Source organism: Trichomycterus rosablanca, chromosome 7, assembly GCF_030014385.1.
Source record: "Trichomycterus rosablanca isolate fTriRos1 chromosome 7, fTriRos1.hap1, whole genome shotgun sequence".
NCBI classification, from domain to species: domain Eukaryota; kingdom Metazoa; phylum Chordata; class Actinopteri; order Siluriformes; family Trichomycteridae; genus Trichomycterus; species Trichomycterus rosablanca.
Window position 1 is genome coordinate 42182248 of NC_085994.1, and position 20594 is coordinate 42202841.

The window sequence follows — 20594 nt, forward strand, 5'->3', positions numbered from 1 at the left end:
ATGTTGTACATGTTATACATGTTATACAGGTGTTATATACATGTTATTTACACGTTATACTTGTTATATACGTGTTATATACACGTTATACATGTTATATAGGTGTTATATACATGTTATTTATACACGTTATACATGTTATATACATGTTATATACACATTATACATGTTATATACATGTTATATACACGTTATACATGTTATATAGGTGTTATATACGTTATTTACACGTTATACATGTTATATACGTGTTATATACACGTTATACGTTATATACATGTTATATACACGTTATACATGTTATATACATGTTATATACACGTTATACATGTTATATAGGTGTTATATACATGTTATATACACGTTATACCCTCCTCACTCCTAATGTCCAGTATACTGGACATTTTTTTCTGGGTTTTATAACTCGACAGGAAGTTTTACTTTGTCACACTCACTTTTAGACACTCCAACACAACTCTGTCTTTCTACTGGTTGGTCAAAGACATTGAGAATTTGGCCCGAAGATGGCGGCTGTTGAGAAAGACGCTTGTTGCCTCCGTGACCGAACAAAACATACGTTTTTATCTATTAATGTGCACGTATAACCAAAGTGTTTTAGAAATGATGTATTTTTAGAAGGTTTTTGTAATGATTGGTAACAATATAAGCGATGAATATGTATTTACGCATACTTAAATTTCGAGCAAATGTTTTATGTCCAGCCAGCTGGACATTTGGATTTAACGTATTGAATGTTGTTTAGTTTGTCATGCTAACTATGAATTAGAAGATGTGCATCAGTATTACTTTTTGCATTTTTCGTGCTGTACATATCTTTTTCGTGTATGTTAAGGGCTGACAGTAGATGAGGTGCTTAAATTACTAGATGATAGTAATAGACTGCAGTGTTGAGAGTAGTGGGATGAATATCAACAGGATAGTGATAGGGAGTCAAGTGATTCTAAGCCAAGATGTTAGATGCAGTGGATAAAAGGAAAGTTTGTTTATAAGAAAAGGGGAAATGAACAAAGCTAAATGTTTTAATTAAAAAGTTTGAGTTTTCATTTTTAAGGTTTGAGTTTTTAAAATTAAAAGTTTTAAATTAAATATTTAAAATATTCATATAAATAATTAAAATGTAAATTTTAACTTCTGTATAAACTAGTATATGCTTTTTAATATTATAAACATGTATTACATTATGCCATAAATGTACAATACTGGATATGTCACATGTTATAATGGTAATAATAATATGTAAATTTTTTCAGAATCTTGCACATTTCATGCTCTTAATTCCAAATGTCCAGTATACTGGACACTGAATAACTCACAGTCCCCAAGCAAAATTTCTTTTTTTTTTTGTATAATGTCATTTAAAAGGCTGAAATGAACAAGTGTTGTTACAGGATATTGTTTGTTTTCAAAGCGTCCAATCTCGGGGGTGAGGAGGATACATGTTGATACAATTGATTTTAATTAAAACAAATAAATCTTCATGGTGCATATTTAATCTTTATTCTTAAAACGTGTTATAGGCTTAATAATAATAATAATAATAATAATAATAATAATAATAATAATTTATATAAGTACTAGCGCTTTGTGTTCCTGCGGAACGACGTCATTAGCCACTGTGACGTCAGGTAATTTCTCAGAAGCTGATTGGTGGAGGAGAGAGTCCCTCACGCTGGGCTCAGTAATCAGGTTAGTGTGTGTCTCAGCAGGCTTGTGTGTGGATGAGTGAATGTGTGTGTGAGTGTGTGTGTGTGTGACAGATGAAATAAAGAGGAGCGCGGAGCTGAAATCCACGCACTCAGTACAGGATGTTTCCTAAAGGAAAAGCCTCGGTGGTTCCGTCCGACGGTCAGGCGCGAGAGAAGTAAGATTATAACACACTCACCCCGTCATCAGAGAGAGAGTGTGTGTGTGTGTGTGTGTGTGTGTGTGTGTGTGTGTGTGTGTGTGTGTGTGTGTGTGTGTGTGTGTGTGTGTGTGTGTAATGTAGTGTAGCGCGCGCGGTGTGTGTGTGTGTGTACAACAATGGGCTGGAGATCCACTCTCTGCTCTCGGTGATAATTCATATCTGTTATGATTGTTGTTGTTTATAGTTGGACAGGAAGCGGAAGGAGGTCGGCGTGTTTCATGTGTTTCATTCTGATGTTTATTTGTTACATTGTAGCTGCGCGCGCGGAGCCGCTCCGTCTATTGTACTGTAGTTTTAAAGGGCTGCGTGTGTGCGCGTGTGTGTGTGTGTGCGTGTGTGTTTCTTCAGTGTGTGTGTGTGTATAATGTGTGTGTGTGTATATGGTGAGTGTGTGTGCGCGTGTAGTGTGTGTGGTGAGTGTATAATGTGTGTGTGTGTAGATCTTGTATTCTGACACAAATGATTTCTATAATAATAATTATTAATATTTAGATATTTTAGTCACGTGATTGATCTTCAGTTCCTGTAACATAAATGTTTATGTGATTCTATTGATGAGATAATCAACAGATCTGATTGGATGATAATGTGTGTAATATATGTATATATTTATATGGGGGGTTGGAGGTTCTGGTCCAGTATTTTTTTGGGGGGGGGTTCTGGTTCAGTATTTGGGGGGGGTTGGAGGTTCTGGTCCAGTATTTTTTTTGGGGGGGGTTCTGGTCCAGTATTTTGGGGGTGTTGGGGGTTCTGGTCCAGTATTTTTTTGGGGGGTGGGTGTTGGGGGTTCTGGTACAGTATTTTGGGGGTGTTGGGGGTTCTGGTTCAGTATTTTGGGGGTGTTGGGGGTTCTGGTTCAGTATTTTTTTTGGGGGTGGGTGTTGGGGGTTCTGGTTCAGTATTTTGGGGGTGTTTGGGGGGGAGTGTTGGGGGTTCTGGTCCAGTATTTTTGGGGGTGGGTGTTGGGGGTTCTGGTTCAGTATTTTTTTTGGGGGGGGGGGGGTGTTGGGGGTTCTGGTCCAGTATTTTGGGGGTGTTGGGGGTTCTGGTTCAGTATTTTTTTTGGGGGTGGGTGTTGGGGGTTCTGGTTCAGTATTTTGGGGGTGTTGGGGGTTCTGGTTCAGTATTTTTTTTGGGGGTGGGTGTTGGGGGTTCTGGTTCAGTATTTTGGGGGTGTTTGGGGGGGAGTGTTGGGGGTTCTGGTCCAGTATTTTTGGGGGTGGGTGTTGGGGGTTCTGGTTCAGTATTTTGGGGGGGAGTGTTGGGGGTTCTGGTTCAGTATTTTGGGGGTGTTTTGGGGGGGAGTGTTGGGTGTTCTGGTTCAGTATTTTTTTTGGGGGGGGGGTGTTGGGGGTTCTGGTCCAGTATTTTGGGGGTGTTGGGGGTTCTGGTTCAGTATTTTTTTGGGGGGTGGGTGTTGGGGGTTCTGGTTCAGTATTTTGGGGGTGTTGGGGGTTCTGGTTCAGTATTTTTTTTGGGGGTGGGTGTTGGGGGTTCTGGTTCAGTATTTTGGGGGTGTTTGGGGGGGAGTGTTGGGGGTTCTGGTCCAGTATTTTGGGGGTGTTTTGGGGGGGAGTGTTGGGTGTTCTGGTTCAGTATTTTTTTTGGGGGGGAGTGTTGGGGGTTCTGGTCCAGTATTTTGGGGGTGTTTGGGGGGGAGTGTTGGGGGTTCTGGTTCAGTATTTTGGGGGTGTTGGGGGTTCTGGTCCAGTATTATCAGGTTCTGTGAACCCTCGAGTCGTCCTCAGTGGTGTTTCCTCATGATCAGGTTCAGAACTGCTGCTCATTACAGGATGAGAGACTGAAGCTTCTTCTGAACCTGTAAACCTGAAACAGCTTCCACAGTTCAGCACACACCGTGATCAGAACCCACTTACAATTAGGACTGAATACTGACTCAGTACAGCAAGTTAAGAGTCTTACTCAGGGGCCCAACAGTGGCAGCTTGGCAGAGTTGGGGCTTGAACTAGTGATAATCTGTTTACTAGCCCAGTACCTTAACCACTAACCTACTACAGCTCCTAAATAATGGGTTCTAATCCTGGTTATTCCTGTGATTCCAGACTGTGTTCAGCTGTCACATTACTAACGAGAGCAGCGTCCGTTAGATACCTGTGCTCTATGTTATATGCACGTGATATACACGTTGTACATAATATATACACGTTATACATATTATATACACGTTATACATGTTATATACACGTTATACATGTTATATGCACGTTATACATGTTGACACAATTGATTGTATGTATGTTATATGCTCTGTAATGCACCAGGATGAAGGTTTAAATACATTTACAAACATCTTGAGGTTGTGAGATGATTAAACTTTTAGCTGTCGGGACGTTCCTGTACCCACTGATTTTTATCCCCCCTCCACTGCCTTAAAAGCTCTGGTGATGAAGTTTATGATGATGATGTTCTCCTGATGATCATCCACCAACCGGTCTTAGTACTTGGTGCTACGTCTTTTTGCCTTGAGAACCCCAAAAAGTTCGAACAAACTCCTGAAGCCTCTCTTGTGGAACCTTCAGCCGTTCTTCTCCTGCAGAAGCTTCCTGCTTATTGGGGTTTGATGCTTTGCATGCTGGAAAGTCCAACTGTCACTAAGGTTCAGTTTCACCAGGTGGCGCAGCGGTAAAGTACGCTAGCACACCAGAGTTGGGGTTTCGAATACATCGTATCAAATCTCAGCTCTGACTTCCGCCTGGGCGGGGCGGCTGCATGAACAACGATTGGTTCAGGGTTAGGGGGTAAAAAGTCGGATCATAGGTCCTCATAACTGGTGCAACTGCGCCCCCTGCTGGCTGACTGATGGCGCCTGCACAGGGCTGAGGAATAGAGCACTGAAGTCGTGCGTCATTCTGTAGTCCTCGTTATGCCCATATTTGGAGACCCGGGTCTAAGTCAGATCTCCTATGGGGAAAAATGAACGGGGTTTTCAAAAAATCGACTCTAACGCATCCTGTGCTAAATAAACATGTTCAGAACCCTGTACGCTTTGTCCTGTGTACATTTGTCTCCTGTACATCACCGGATCCTCTGAATTACGAGCTCGTTAAAGGGTCATAATACTAATAATGCTACACGAAAGCTAACGCTACTGCACATTAATTAGACGTCACTGAACTACATCAATCAAATCGATGGAACGAGCGGCTCGCTTTTGTTGAGTACAACCAAAGGCGTAACACCCGACCATCCTCACTTTCTACTTTAATGTAGCTAGCTACTAAAAATATAAAGTAAAACTACGGTGAATCGCGCTGCTTCGTGCGGTTATTTAAGAAAAAAAAAAGAAAACATTAAGAGGCTTCCAGTCTAGTGACGTCAATTCCGTGCGCAGTAGCATTAGCTTACATGTAGCAATATTCATGTTTTGACTCTTTAACGACTTCATAATTCAGAGGATCCAGTGATAATAGACAGAAGAATCTCCACAAAACAAAACCTAACAGCTCTGGAACCTTTTTTATGACTACAGGATGCGAGAGAGGCAATTTGCGAAATCTCCGTTCATATTTCCCGTTCAAAATTTCTCTTAGACCCGGGTTACCAAATATGGGCATAACAACATGGCGTGGCCTACAAAATGACGACACGACTTCAGTGGTCTATAACGCTGATGGGGGTGTGGCCCTCCGTACACAGTGCCTGTCAAGTGTATGAACTCGACTCGTGCAGGTGAAAAATGCAGTCTGTACTGACTGTACGTACCGGGGGGGGGGGGGGCGCATGTCAGTTGAGAGGCATCCTCAGTCAGCGGTGAAGGGCCGAATCAGTATAGAGGACGCAGTCAGGGTAACACGACTAGACAGGGGGATAAAAATTGGGGGAAAAAGAGGGAAAAATTATAAATAAGATTGCAGTTCCTGCAGCAGACCCCCCTCAATGCTCGACTGTGGTGATTGTTTTCTTCTGGTCATGAGTCTTGTTTTTCTTGCTCCAGACTGACCACTGACCCATGTGACCAAACAGTTCCAGTTTTGATTGGTCAATCCATAGAACTGTGTCCTACAATCTACAATTCTGCAGCCCAGTCCAAATTCTGGTTTCTCTGGTAGAGTCCAGTAAGTTGTGTGTGTTGTGAAGTCCAGCCATCTCTCAGCATGTGTGAGCAGCTTCTTAGTTTACAACATGGCTGTAACACACCTTGAACACTCTGGCTGGTGTTTATTTACAGTTTATATACAGCTGAAGCAGATGAAGGCTGGTTAGTAAGTCCTGATGGGTTCATCATGTTGTAATCCAACTTTAGGCCCTTATTTTTATTTTTTAGGTAACATCAGTAATAATATGGACGGGTTAAATAATTGTGATGTGGAAGCATGAACGAAATCTTCTGCTGCTCTAAAATATATATAATTTTTGTGATGGTAACTGGATCATCAGCAGCAGTTCATTCAGTCAGTAACATTTTCTGATTGGAGGAACATTAACATTCAAACAAACACACACAATGATTCAGTGTCGGGCTGCAACGACTCAACAAATTCAACTAAAATCAAAATAATTCAGTTTATTATCGACTAGTTGCTCGGTTAGTTATTTACACTCATATACATGAAAACACCACAAAAAAAATCATAATAAATAAGCATAAAAATCATCTTCAGTTCACTAATGTGTACTTAATAAAAGTGTGTGGGTTACATAATAATAATAATAATAATAATAATGCTATTATTAACAATGTAAATATAAATATTACAACAGTAATAATACGGTTAATGATATTTACACAGTAACAATAATTATAATAACTATGATAATAATAATAATTATAATTATAATGATGCTTATAATAATAACAATCAATTTAATGTAAATGTAATAATAATAAAATACTTATTAAGGATATTATATAATAATAATAATAATAATCAATTTAATACAAATTAAATACTAATGATAATAATGCTATTTGGTGTGGGGGGGTTTGGGATGGTGTGGGGGGGTTGAAGGGATTCCTCATTACTGCTGCATGTTTTTGCTCTCGGAACATCTTCAGTTCTGCGTTAAACGTTCCGGAGGGATTTTTGCTCCGTGTTGAGACGGTTGTGTCTCATAATTGCTGCAGATTTCAGGCTGTAAATCTCTCATGCCTGGATGTTCCAGCGACGCTCTAGTGGATTCACCAGTAGTGAGACAGGCGGTCGCATCATTTAATTTTAATACACACTCTCTGGTGCATTTTGGGTCAGAACTGTAATGGGATGGTGCTGGGAGGGAGCATGTTTGTATAAATCTGATAAGCGAGGGTCTGTGTGCTGAATAACTTGGACTAAAATCCAGCAGGATTGTTGTGACTGTGTTGAAATCAGACAACAGTCGTACTTTTTATTTTTTTATTTTTTGTAAGTGTTGTTTAGTTTAATATTTGATTATGATCAGATTTGTGCAGCATCTGATTACAAATAATCAAAGCTGAACTGTGAAGCTGCGAGTAATTAAATGATCCAAAATAATAACAGAACCAAAATCATCACCAAGTATCAATCTGCAGAGGAGAGATGCTGCTTCAGCCGCTGAGCTGTGGGCTGTGTCTCAAACCACTCACTGTTTACTCTATAGTGTGAATATTATACTAATCAGTGCTGCTCAGTAGTTGGATGGGAGGCGTTTGGGTTGATAAACGATCACATGTTAAATATTTGACACTCAGTAACTGAAAGTCTGAACGTAGCTTTAAAACAAATGTATTAAAAAATGAAACCTGAAGCTGCAACGACGTGACTTATTTAGTTCTAAAAATAAGTAAAACATCAATCAGTGTTTACGTTCATCACTAACAGATCCTGCAACATTCATTTTATTTACTTTTATATTATTGATCAGATCTAAACGTAAACATTTTGTTTTTTTTCTCTAAATTATTTATTTATTTATTTTTAACTGAAGCTGAATGAATAAATAAATAATCTCTGAATCTCCTGATCTTACTGTCCCCCCCCCCCCCCCCCCCCACTAACACACCTACACCTGTCGCGCTTTCATTCTGATATTAAAACTGTCTGTTTTTTCCTGTGCAGGTTAGCTCTGTATGTTTATGAGTATTTGCTCCACATTGGTGCTCAGAAGTCGGCTCAGACCTTCCTGTCAGAGGTGAGTGGGGTCACACTTCAGTTCTCTTGGTTTTATTGGGAGTGAGGGTTAATGAGGGCTGTGATATATGGGCACGGTGAGATATTGTGATCATTCATCTAAAATAACTTCAGTCATTATTTATTATATCATTAGTCATTATTCAGAAGTGTCAGTTATTATTTTATAAGTTAGCTACACCTGCCATATAGATCGATTTGGTGGTTATACAGTTACTGACTGTTGCTCTGTACACTTTGTCGCCCCTGTACCCCATTATTAGTCAAAAGGACTCTGTAGGACCTCTGGTGCTAGTTTGATTCGCTCCTCTTTTAGCAAAATGTTCCATCTCTCTGGAGTCTGAGAGGTTCTGCTCCAGTGCACCATCACCATCAGAACCATGGAAGAAGGTCTAGAAGGTCCGACAGATCCTTGTTTTCTCCAAGATCTTGTGGACAGTTAAGCATGTGTGCATTGTTTTCCCATAAGAGAAGATTCCGGATGCGTTGCTGAACGCTCCGCCTCACAGTGTACAGAACGTGAAGGACCTTCTGGTAACGTCCTGGTACTAGATACCACAGAAACCCTTCAGATGTCTCGGCGTGTCGGAGTTGTTTTGACTTACCTTACAGAAACTCCTCTCTGTACCACGCCGCTCTGTACCACGCCCCTCTGTACCACGCCGCTCTGTACCACGCCGCTCTGTACCACGCCCCTCTGTACCACGCCCCTCTGTACCACGCCGCTCTGTACCACGCCGCTCTGTACCACGCCCCTCTGTACCACGCCGCTCTGTACCACGCCCCTCTGTACCACGCCGCTCTGTACCACGCCCCTCTGTACCACGCCCCTCTGTACCACGCCCCTCTGTACCACGCCGCTCTGTACCACGCCGCTCTGTACCACGCCCCTCTGTACCACGCCCCTCTGTACCACGCCGCTCTGTACCACGCCGCTCTGTACCACGCCCCTCTGTACCACGCCCCTCTGTACCACGCCGCTCTGTACCACGCCGCTCTGTACCACGCCCCTCTGTACCACGCCCCTCTGTACCACGCCCCTCTGTACCACGCCGCTCTGTACCACGCCCCTCTGTACCACGCCGTTCTCTGTACCACGCCCCTCTGTACCACGCCGCTCTGTACCACGCCCCTCTATACCACGCCGCTCTGTACCACGCCGTTCTCTGTACCACGCCGCTCTGTACCACGCCCCTCTGTACCACGCCCCTCTGTACCACGCCCCTCTGTACCACGCCGCTCTGTACCACGCCCCTCTGTACCACGCCCCTCTGTACCACGCCCCTCTGTACCACGCCCCTCTGTACCACGCCGCTCTGTACCACGCCCCTCTGTACCACGCCCCTCTGTACCACGCCCCTCTGTAAAGTACACACACACACACACACACACAGCACAACTGTTCCACTGAACCTGAATATTCGGTTTGATTAGTGAATCATGTTTATAACTGCATTAAATCCTCATTATTTTATTAAAGTCCTGAACTGATCTAACGTGTTTCTGTTGATTTTAGATTCGATGGGAGAAGAACATCACTCTTGGAGATCCTCCTGGGTTCCTGCACTCCTGGTGGTGGTGAGTTATTATCATGTTGCAGTGTTTGTTAGCTGCTCCAGTGTTTATAGTGTTTACAGTGTTAGTGTTTGACTCGGGGGGTGTTTGTTTATTCTCAGTGTATTCTGGGATCTGTACTGTGCTGCACCTGAACGTAGGGACTCATGTGAGCATTCGAGTGAAGCCAAGGCTTTCCACGACTACGTAAGTACCTGCACTTTACTTCACAGCTCGTGGTTCTGTGGGATCTGTGTTCAGGTCTAGAAGGAATTACGTTGTTGTGGTTTGATGGGTGTAATTTTGTTATTCCTGTGCAACGTTATTGCTTCTGTTCTCCCTGTGTCTTTGTGGAGTTTTGCATGTTCTCCCCATGTCTGTGTGGGTTTCCTTTGGGAGCTCTGGTTTCCTCCCACAGTACAAAGGTGTGTAAGTGAGGTGAACTAGAGACACTAAACTGTTCATGACTGTGTTTGATATATAAACTTGAACTGATGAATCTTGTGTAAGCAGTAACTACCTGTCCTGTCATAGATAGATACTTTATTTATCCCGAAGGAAATTATTGAAATAAATAAATAAGTAAATAAGTCATGAATGGAACCAAAGTGACGCTACAATCCTAATAAATAAATAAATAAATGATATAATTATTTTGTGCTAATGTTAACTCGCTGCACTATAGAAATATAATATAGTTTTATGAAATAAAATAAATAATATAATAATTATATTTAATTTAAGAGGCAGAGTGAATGTCGATGTACAGTAGATTCTGGTTTTAATGAAGTTTGAAGCCCTGATTGAATTTTGTAGAATCAGACGTGAGGTTCTCAGATCTCGTTCTGTTTAACACTCAGTTCACTTGAGTCTTACTTAGTATACTAGTCCTGTTATTCTGGTCAGGGCTGCAGTGGGTCCACTGCCACCCAAAACACGAAATAATCCACTGTTAAGAGAGCACCAGTCCATCACAGGATAAAAGTCATTTTCTCATTCTCTCACCACTAGGGCTAATTTAGAGCTAATCCACCTTTTGCATGTGTTGGGAGGTGAAATAAAAGAGTGAAAAGAAAAACTAGAACAGCCGCACAAGCAGAAGGAGAACATGTCAAACCCATCATGGGTGTGAGTGATGCACTGTAATAACTCATCGAGCCCTGAAGTGTAATGTACTGAAAATAAAATTATCTGAAATGTAATCATTATAATTATTTAAATATAAATACAATCATTTCCCCAACCCTAACTCTAACTCTAACCCTAACCGGGATAAATAATTATTTATTAGTAATTTTTTAATTATTTTATTTTTAATAATTAATTAATGTTTTTATGTGATTAATATTTGTTCATCTTTTATAAATAAAGAATAATATTTGTGTTGTTGTAACTGCTGCAGTTTCACCGTCAGCAGCCCAAAAATATGTGCACCCCTACAGTTCAGACTGTAAATCAGTGCATGTGTGAGTCTGTGCAGTTAGAATGATGGGGCGCTACCAAATCTGTCCTCACCCCCCTTTGTGCTCCTCACCCTCCTTTGTGCTCCTCACCCTCCTCCTCATCACCTTGTTTACATGTATGGGGGAACATGGAGGATTTTTATTTTATTATTTCGGATCAGAGCGGTTTAGCGTCTAGCTCCACTGCTTTTGTTTCAGACAGACACCCCTCACCACCCTGCACCCCCTACCCATTCACTACCCCTAACCCCCCGACTCTCTGAGGGAGGGCAGAAGTGAAGCAGGGAGGACAGAGGGAGGATGTGTGATGGCTGGAGGGGGTTGGAGAAGGTTGGAAGGTGGATGAATAGATGATGGGGGAGGTGATGGTAACTGCAGGCTCTTTAACCCTGTAGGCTTTTCCCCGGGGACCCTCGGTTGGGGCAGCAGTGGGCGTGGCCAGCACTGATTGATTGATGTCAGGAAGCTAAGCAGACTGGGGGAGGGGGGCAGATACAGAAACCGAATTTAACCCCTTTGTGCATTTTGGTTTGAGCAGAATCCAGAGCTGTTCATTCATTCATTATATTTTAGTAAACACTTCATCTGTGGGGGAGGGGGTGTTGCTTGGCAGGACCACGCCCTGCTCACCCGCCCACCTTCATTTTTTACACACGTGTATTAGAAATCAGAGCAGCTAAAACATCTACTGCATGATTTTCTGACATGTGAGGAATTTAGAGAACCACAGGGAGAACATCCCAACATCTGTACACACTCACTGGAGATGGGGTTCGACCCCAGAACCCTTGAGCTGTGCAACACCAACGCTTCCTGCTACACTACAGCAGCAACACTGCAAAATAATAAACACAAACACACTTTTGTTTCAACGTCACATCAGAAACATACTGAGCTAGATACTGGAGCAACCTCTCATCATTCAACTCTTTAGTTTGGTTTTAGTACAGGAGGTGGTGAGCTGCGCCTCCTAACAGAAATACACCACTGACCATAAGTATTTGGACGCCCCATTCCAAAACCATGAGTTGTTTGTCTTGTGATAGATTTTATACACCTGTATACAGCGATAATGGTGGCTCAAACAACTCATGTAAAGAATTTGGAAGGTCCACATACTTTTGACCCTGTAGTGTAGATTTACATGTAGATTCTCCTGAACCCATCCAGTGATTGAATGATTAGCATGTGCCTCCGCCATCGAGCCGTGCTACTGTTTAAAACACCAGTATAAACACCAGTATAGGGTTAGGGTTAGGGTTAGCCTATCCCTAACCCCCCTCCCCCTGTCCAGACATGGCAAATTCCTTATCTATAACATGAAAGTGACGAGTCTTACTGGTTATACTGGAGCAGCAAAATACCATTCAGCACACTGGGTGTTAACATGGTGTGTGTGTGTGGGGGGGGGGGGGGGGGAGCATTCACCGAGGATCAGATTACTGCAGTCAAATCAGAACACAACCTCAGAATCTGATCTAATCACAGTCATACACCCTACTCATCCCCAAATACTGCACCCATCCTCCTCAGAACAATACACCCTACTCATCCCCAAATACTGCACCCATCCTCCTCAGAACACTACATCCTACTCATCCCCAAATACTGCACCCATCCTCCTCAGAACACTACATCCTACTCATCCCCAAATACTGCACCCATCCTCCTCAGAACACTACACCCTACTCATCCCCAAATACTGCACCCATCCTCCTCAGAACAATACACCCTACTCATCCCCAAATACTGCACCCATCCTCCTCAGAACACTACATCCTACTCATCCCCAAATACTGCACCCATCCTCCTCAGAACAATACACCCTACTCATCCCCAAATACTGCACCCATCCTCCTCAGAACACTACATCCTACTCATCCCCAAATACTGCACCCATCCTCCTCAGAACAATACACCCTACTCATCCCCAAATACTGCACCCATCCTCCTCAGAACAATACACCCTACTCATCCCCAAATACTGCACCCATCCTCCTCAGAACAATACACCCTACTCATCCCCAAATACTGCACCCATCCTCCTCAGAACACTACATCCTACTCATCCCCAAATACTGCACCCATCCTCCTCAGAACACTACATCCTACTCATCCCCAAATACTGCACCCATCCTCCTCAGAACACTACATCCTACTCATCCCCAAATACTGCACCCATCCTCCTCAGAACACTACATCCTACTCATCCCCAAATACTGCACCCATCCTCCTCAGAACACTACACTCTCATCCCCAAATCTTCATGGTGTTTTATTACGGGTTCACAATGCAGCCTGTATGTTTTGTTTTGTGCAGAGTGCCGCTGCCGCTCCGAGCCCTGTGATGGGTAACATGCCCCCCGGAGACGGGATGCCCGGAGGCCCGATGCCCCCCGGATTCTTTCAGGTAACACGTTTCTCTATAATAAATAAGATCTTTCTGCACTAATTCAGTAGTACATCAGTAACAATTCATTATATATAAGAAACCTTTTAATAAATCAAAGAAATGATGCATCAAACTTAATAATTTTTAACAGAACAGGGGTAGTACCTGGGGGGGGGGGGTACTACACCCCTATCCTAACACCCCTATCTTTTCCTTCTCTCTATTTGTATGTGTATCCCAGGGCCCCCCAGGGTCACAGTCTTCTCCTCACGCTCAGCCTCCTAACAGCATGATGGGACCTCACGGCCAGGTATTACATGTTCAACTCCCTGCCATGTTCCACCCATGACCCTACACACACACACACTCCCTGTCTCTTCATGCACTCTTTCTGCTCCTCACGGTAGAGGTAGATACACCTCCAACCTCACCTTACTGATCTTACAGTGTGAGATGCTGGGAGATGTTTCTACTTTGTTGAAGTGGTGTGGTGGAGATGTGATGATGTGATGTGATGGTGTGGTGATTTTATGATGTGGTGATGTGATGTTGTGACGGTGTGGTGATGTGATGACGGTGTGATCATGTGATGATGGTTTGGTGATGTGATGATGTGATGTGACGGTGTGGTGATGTGATGACGGTGTGATCATGTGATGATGGCGTGGTGATGTGATGATGATATCAGTGTGGTGGAAGTGTTTGTGTTTGGGAGTGTGGTGTTTTTATTAACTATGAAGAATCATTCATTGTGTTTGTTTGCAGCCCTTCATGTCTCCTCGTTTCGGAGGAGGACCGAGACCCCCCATCAGAATGGGTAACCAGGTGAGCTCACGGCACCACAGTTCATGTTTTGCTGTGGATTCCTAGCATTGCATATTTGAGGAAACAGGAGACACGGTGGTAAATGCAAAGTAAATGAAACATGGTGGACTGCATGAATACAGCTGCTGCAGCTGTTTCTGAGATGTTGTTTTTAATGCTGTAAATTTAGAAAAAATGCTGAACATTAAAGTCAAATCATAAAGTTACACGTTCAGTTCAAATTTCATTTCTCTCTCTATTGTCATTACATTCTGCAGCCTCCAGGTGGCGTCCCTGCAGCACAGCCCATGCTCCCCAACATGGACCCCCGACTACAGGGTGAGGCAGAACTCTTACTGGAACCAGTGATTGTTTAGGGTGTTGATCCTGAAACAAAAGACAGAAATTATTAAGAATACATATTTTTATTTTGTTTACAGGTCCGATGCAGAGGATGAATGTACCCAGAGGAATAGGGCCAATGGGCCCAGGGCCCCAGGTAATATCATTACAATCTGCTCTACTACTAATTCCATATTCAAAATGTCCTCTTTCTCACTTCCTGTTGCAGGGTTGCAGTAGGAAGGAAACAGAATATATTCGTGTTATAAATCTATGGTTGTTTGGTTTCTCTTGTAGAATTTTGGGGGGGGGATGAGACCCCCACACAATTCGATGGGGCCTGGAATGCCTGGAGTTGCCATGTAAGTAAATTTGATGTTCAATACGAGTCTGCTGATTGTTGATCAGAACAACCTTTTTGATAAATGATCAATTTAATGATTTTTAGGGGACCAGGGAACGGCAGACCACCGTGGCCTAATCCAAACGCCAACAACGTAAGTTACCTGCCTGTATTCACCTCCCTACAAACAATAACCATGTTATAATAACCTGTATATCTGTTATTATAATGATATTTCATTTATTAATACAATGTAATAAATATTCTGAGCTAATTTATTGAAATTATTGATGATAACATTTAAAAACCGGTGCTCATAAAATAAATTTCACATACTTTTAAATCCTTTTATTAGAATTTATTAAAATGCAGATACAGATATAGAATAATCAGCTGGTTAAATAAGAGATCACTTTATTCATAAACTAATTTTTTTAACTAGATTTTCTATTAAAAACTGCCTGTCAAATTTACGTGGCCGTCAGGTTTCCTGTCTTACAGAGTTAATGTTGTCAGAACATTCTCAGAAACTCTGTATAAGAATCATATGCTATTAACAGACCATCTACAATGAGCCGCCAGTATTAAAATAGTATTAAAAAATAATAGATATCAATTCATGATTTTAGTTGTTTCTGTTACTCTTGTAGAAGTTTAATGTTCTGGTTTTATTTCTAGATGCCGTACTCCTCACCCTCACCTGGTGCTTATGGGGTAAGTGCTGATACATCACCTGTCACCCCAGGATGAAGCTAGTAGTATTTATATTAGTATAGCATAGTATAGCATAGTACTCAGTAACAACTTTAAATGCTAAACTGGTTAAACCTGCTACAGACTTTCATCATTTTTTAAACTACGTTAGTCTTTCAAAACTACAGAAGCAACTTAACACAGCACACACACACAAGCTGATTCACCTGTCCAGCATGATTTATTCCCATATTAAACCCAGTATTAAACTCAGTATTAAACCCAGTGTTAAACCCAGTATTAAAACCAGTAATAAACCCTAAAAACTGTGTTCTTACTGTGCTTTCTAAAGGGCCCTCAGGGTGGTGGACCACCAGGCACCCCAGGAATAGTCCCGAGCCCTGCAGGTACCTGCACCACCCACACTAATCACTGAAATAATAATAATAACTTAATAACTTAATAAACATCAGTGTTTTGGGCTTTTAACATGAAAGCTCTTGTACTTTCAGACTCAAACAATTCGAGTGAGAACTTGTACACTATGATGAACTCTGGAGGAGGAAGAACCAACGTGAGTCACGCAAACATCAGCACCTTCACATGAACTCTAATGAACTTCATTACAGAAGATCTAGGGTCTGGATTGAAATGGTCTTAGATTTAGAGTTTTTTTATTAGTCTGTCACATAATTCCTTACCTGTAACCAATAAACATAAAAAATAAAATCATTTCTATTGTCTGTATTTTTACATTCAGATCCTCCTGCAGTTTCAATATTTATATTATATTTGTTCTTTTTTACTGTATCTAACATTTGTGCTAATTTATTATTTTAAATTTTCTTTTTGTAGTTTCCAATCGGTCCGGGCTCAGAGGGGCCCCTTGGAGCCATGGCTGGAATGGACCCCATGCACATGAATGGTGGTAAATCATTCATTTTTTATGATCACATTAGTTATAATTACTGTGTTTACTTTAAAAGTAGTATTTTCCATTTTGTGGGATAGCAACAGAATTTAGCATTTTATTTTTTTGAATTGATTTTATTTTGTTTAAAATGTGGATTTTTTTAAGAATGTGATTTCTGTTCTGGACATAAAGAAATATGATACATCTGATGATACAACAGCTACTAATAATGTTTTTTTTTTCAGGTTCTGGAGATTTGGATGGACTTCCAAAGGTAAAGAACTGAATGTTTTTAAAAACATTAAACACTCACAGATTTAAATTATTTCCTGAAAGTTGCACTAGAGGTTTAAAATTTAGATTTTTAAAACATATTTCTATTATGTATATAGATGTTTGTTTTTGGGCATAATGAGGAAAGTGGACCTATAACAATCGATCCCCAAACACAATGTTAGAATATTGCACAGATGAAAGGTGCAAAAGGTTTTGATTTAGTGTTATATTTTATTGTGTATATTGTAATTCAGGGTTTTTCAAACTTTTTTTTAAGCATCGTACGTTTTGTCTATGATTTTACCCGACCCAGGCAACACGATTCATCTTACTCTCTATACAAGATGTCTCCACAAGGGGCAATCACGTTCAAGTTTATTTATTTATTAATATTTTTCTCTGTGACCCATTTTTTTGGCTCGCAACCCTTGAAAAACCCTGTTGTAGATAATGTTATCCTAGCATTGGTGGGATTTAAACTTGTACCTTCACGGTTAAGCTGCCTCTGCCCTTTAAAAAATAAGTGTAATTAATAAGTTTAGTACTACAGAAAGAAGAATCTCTTTAAAATCAGTTTTATTGCTCATAATAAGCTTATTAATTAATTGTAACATTTCTGTATGATCTGGGTGTCTGACAGAATTCTCCAAACAACATGAGTAACATGAGTAATAATTTGGGAACCCCGAGAGACGACGATGCAGGAGGTAGTTACCTGCACTCTTTTCAAAATGAGAATGTAAGTACTAATCTCACATCAAAAGTATGTACAACACACATATGTAATATTAACATTAAAAGATTCAAGAGAATAAACATGTTATTGCTTATTAATAAGTATTTATTCATCTTAGTTTTCTTCTGCAGAGGGGAGGAAGCACAGATGAACGTTAGGGAAACAGTTTAGGGTTTCTGCATCAAATCATCTGATTTAAATATTTTTTATATTTTGGTGTGTGATGGTACATTAGTCAGTTGAAGCTTTATATGATTTAATAGCACAGCGTGTCATGACTTGTTTTTCACTGCAAAGACAGAATCAGATTTTTTTATTTCAGAATCACGTCTATCATCTAAAAATCAGAGGCACAATTCTAAAGACAGTAATGCACTACTCGTTATCATTTTTACAAGCACAGTGTAAACCATGGGGTGCCTCACAGTTGATGAGTGCTGGTGAAGGGGCGTGTTTTTTTTAGTCACAAATCTTGGACAAGCCCTCACCCTTTACCTGTGAGCAGCTCTACATAACCTATAGCCGTGAATCTGCTGTAGTTTAATGACAACAGCAGTCTTAAGGCTCTTTGTAAAGCTCCTGTTTTTCACTTCTGATTGTTCAGTAAATACAGGTGCATCATGGGTGTTTTGGTCTACTGTAAAACACAAATGCACCACCACTAAGTTCACTATTAACCCCTAAAGGCAGGTAGTCTTTACCACCAGGGCTGTTTTTATAGCATTGGTGAACGTTTCTTACTGCTATGACTAACTGTTTGTTTCTGTGTGTTTCTGCAGCAGTATTCTCCATCTATGACCATGAGTGTCTAAACCATCATGGAAGAGAAGTTCATTACAGAGATGGAGAAATATGTACAGGTTTTTGGGGCCGAGTGTTACCGTCTCTTTTTGCCAGTCTGCATTATCCCCCCTCCCATTTACTTATTTTTCTTATAAACAAGCCCCAACCACTGCCCCACTGTCACCTTATTACCCCCAACCACCACCTCTTAAAAATCCTGATCCACTTGATCAAAATGTGACACGAAACTCCAAGGACAAAACAGACTTTTTCTCCTAGAGTACAGACTTTATACTAGATCACTGTTCACCTTGGAGCTGCCAAAACCTCTGAGGAACAAAATCCTTCATTACTTTGCTCATTCCCAACCTCGCCCTTCTAGATTGCTCGTCATCCACAGCTTTTTATCAACTGCCCGTCTCAACTGCTGGTCCTCAACTGCGGCTCATCTTTTCATCAACTGATCATCGTCCTACTCTGGTTTACAGATCTGAAAGGCTGATGCTGAGATTAATTATACGAGGTTTTGTCCCCACTCCTATGCTTCATCAGCTTGGCCACATGTCCCAATGAGAGCTCTGTTCCTCTCTAAAGGTCCAGATTCACCACCATCTCTCAGTAAATTTGTTCCTTGTTAAGTATTACAGCTGGTTTGATGAAGAACTGCTCATATTTTTTACACTGATGATTTCCTTTTTCTGCACTGATTCATTTTCATAATTACTGTTAAACTCTACATAAATGTATCGTACTTGTCCGATGGGAGACGACCGTAAACTACCTACAAACGTTCAAACTATGAAGCTCCGCCCCTTTTCTCTTTCTGCGTGTCACTGATGTGTTGGGCCGTTGTAGCATCGATTTCTGTAATGCTGAATTTGTGCTGTAACTCATATCACCTGATTTTTTGATGTTATTATGTTTTTTTAATCAACCATGTGCCTCAATAGTTTTATTTTGATATTTGAGTCTGAAGACCCATAGTAGCTTCACTCTCCTGATGGAGACTTGTGAATCGGACCCAAGCGTGAGTGTTTAAACAATTTGCAGGTAATTTTATGTTAGTTTTGCTGGAGGAGAGCATCAGGCTCACTGATAGATAATTAACTTATAATATTTATATCTTCCTTTAGTTTCAATTTCACACTTGCAACCTGCTTTACTGCTTTTACCAGCTTGTACATCATAGTTTGGGCAAAATGCTTGTTTATATATTGACAACTAAATTATTTGGCTCCCTCCTGTGTGTCCTGTTCTTTTCTTTAAAAAAACAGTTTGTATTATATGTTTACACACACTTGTAATGACATTTGAATGCATTTTGAGATTTCAACAATTTGTCCAACTTTTTCTGTTAATGATTTGAGCACATCAATTTGGGTTCTTTGATAAGTTTGTTTTGTGTTTTCTGAAAATATGCTGTGTGAAAAATGTACTGATAAGACAAAACATTAGAGACTCCACCTTCCACACAAAAAATATGCATGGCAATAAATTGTGAGATCCTTTTTAAGATTTACTAGATTGTAAATTTAAGATCATTACAGTTAGGGTTTCCGTTGTTGCTTTCTTGTTAAACAGGGATTTACTTCCATTTAGCTATAAGCTCATTAGTGTTTTGGCTCCATATTTGACTTAAAAAAAAAGTGGCTTCCTCTAACAGTCAATTCTCTTTAGTTTAACCCCTTTCTCCTACCATCTACCATATTTCTTTCAGGGCTGTCACCAGTGAGGTATGTACTAATGATCATAAAATACATTTCAATATACACAAAAGCATGCAACTGAACATTGGTAAACTCTGCCACAAGCCTCTTGGCCTTTAGTTTATTCTTATGATGCTCAGATGTGTTCATCTTTGTAGAACAGGACTATTTTGAACAAACAAGCACTAATTCTGTTGTTTTGTAATAGAAACTTCTATCAAATGAATTTCTGTCAGTGCTTCTCAGTGACCAGTCAGGGATGAGATTCATGAACAACTGAATAAGCACTGATCTGATTGGTTGTTTGATAATGAGGAGGCTCCCAGGTGCTAATGTGAAAAAACAGTTTAGTGGTTTTGACTAGTCAAAAGTCCTTTTAAGATATCTCCAAATAAATTAAAGATATCTTGAACATTTTTTTTAATCTAGATGGCTTTTGTGTATCTGTTATCTGTCATTATCATTCTGAATAGTCAGAATGTGTTTGTAGATATCTTGAATAATCATTCTGTCCAGTCAAAACGTCCCAGATTTACGTAGCATTTTTGCGCCA

General features: G+C 40.8%; 1 protein-coding gene across 5 annotated transcripts; it reads left to right on the plus strand.

Moving 5' to 3' along the window:
- The first annotated feature begins 1732 nt into the window (after nt 1-1732).
- ssbp3b (single stranded DNA binding protein 3b) lies at nt 1733-19854 on the plus strand. 5 transcript variants are annotated; one of them, XM_062999613.1, is made up of 18 exons: nt 1733-1882; nt 7966-8038; nt 9554-9615; nt 9714-9798; nt 13374-13463; nt 13687-13755; nt 14211-14270; nt 14528-14588; nt 14690-14748; nt 14889-14953; nt 15040-15088; nt 15613-15648; nt 15980-16034; nt 16125-16201; nt 16483-16555; nt 16786-16814; nt 17457-17555; nt 18332-19854. In XM_062999613.1, the coding sequence occupies exons 1-18, from the start codon at nt 1827-1829 to the stop codon at nt 18362-18364; spliced, it is 1131 nt and encodes a 376-aa protein (XP_062855683.1). In that variant the 5' UTR covers nt 1733-1826; the 3' UTR covers nt 18365-19854. The 5 variants fall into 5 exon arrangements, with proteins under 5 accessions (XP_062855683.1, XP_062855684.1, XP_062855685.1 ...); XM_062999614.1 differs by having other exon boundaries at nt 18335-19854; XM_062999615.1 differs by having other exon boundaries at nt 16483-16552.
- The last annotated feature ends 740 nt before the right edge of the window (nt 19855-20594 follow it).

What these genes read in the sequence shown, in the direction of transcription:
- ssbp3b (XM_062999613.1), top strand. Translation starts at nt 1,827, where the DNA reads ATGTTTCCTAAAGGAAAAGCCTCGGTGGTTCCGTCCGACGGTCAGGCG. An exon ending in CCATCAGAATGGGTAACCAG is followed by an intron (nt 14,271 to 14,527) that starts GTGAGCTCACGG and finishes TACATTCTGCAG; the next exon opens with CCTCCAGGTGGCGTCCCTGC. An exon ending in GGAATGCCTGGAGTTGCCAT is followed by an intron (nt 14,954 to 15,039) that starts GTAAGTAAATTT and finishes AATGATTTTTAG; the next exon opens with GGGACCAGGGAACGGCAGAC.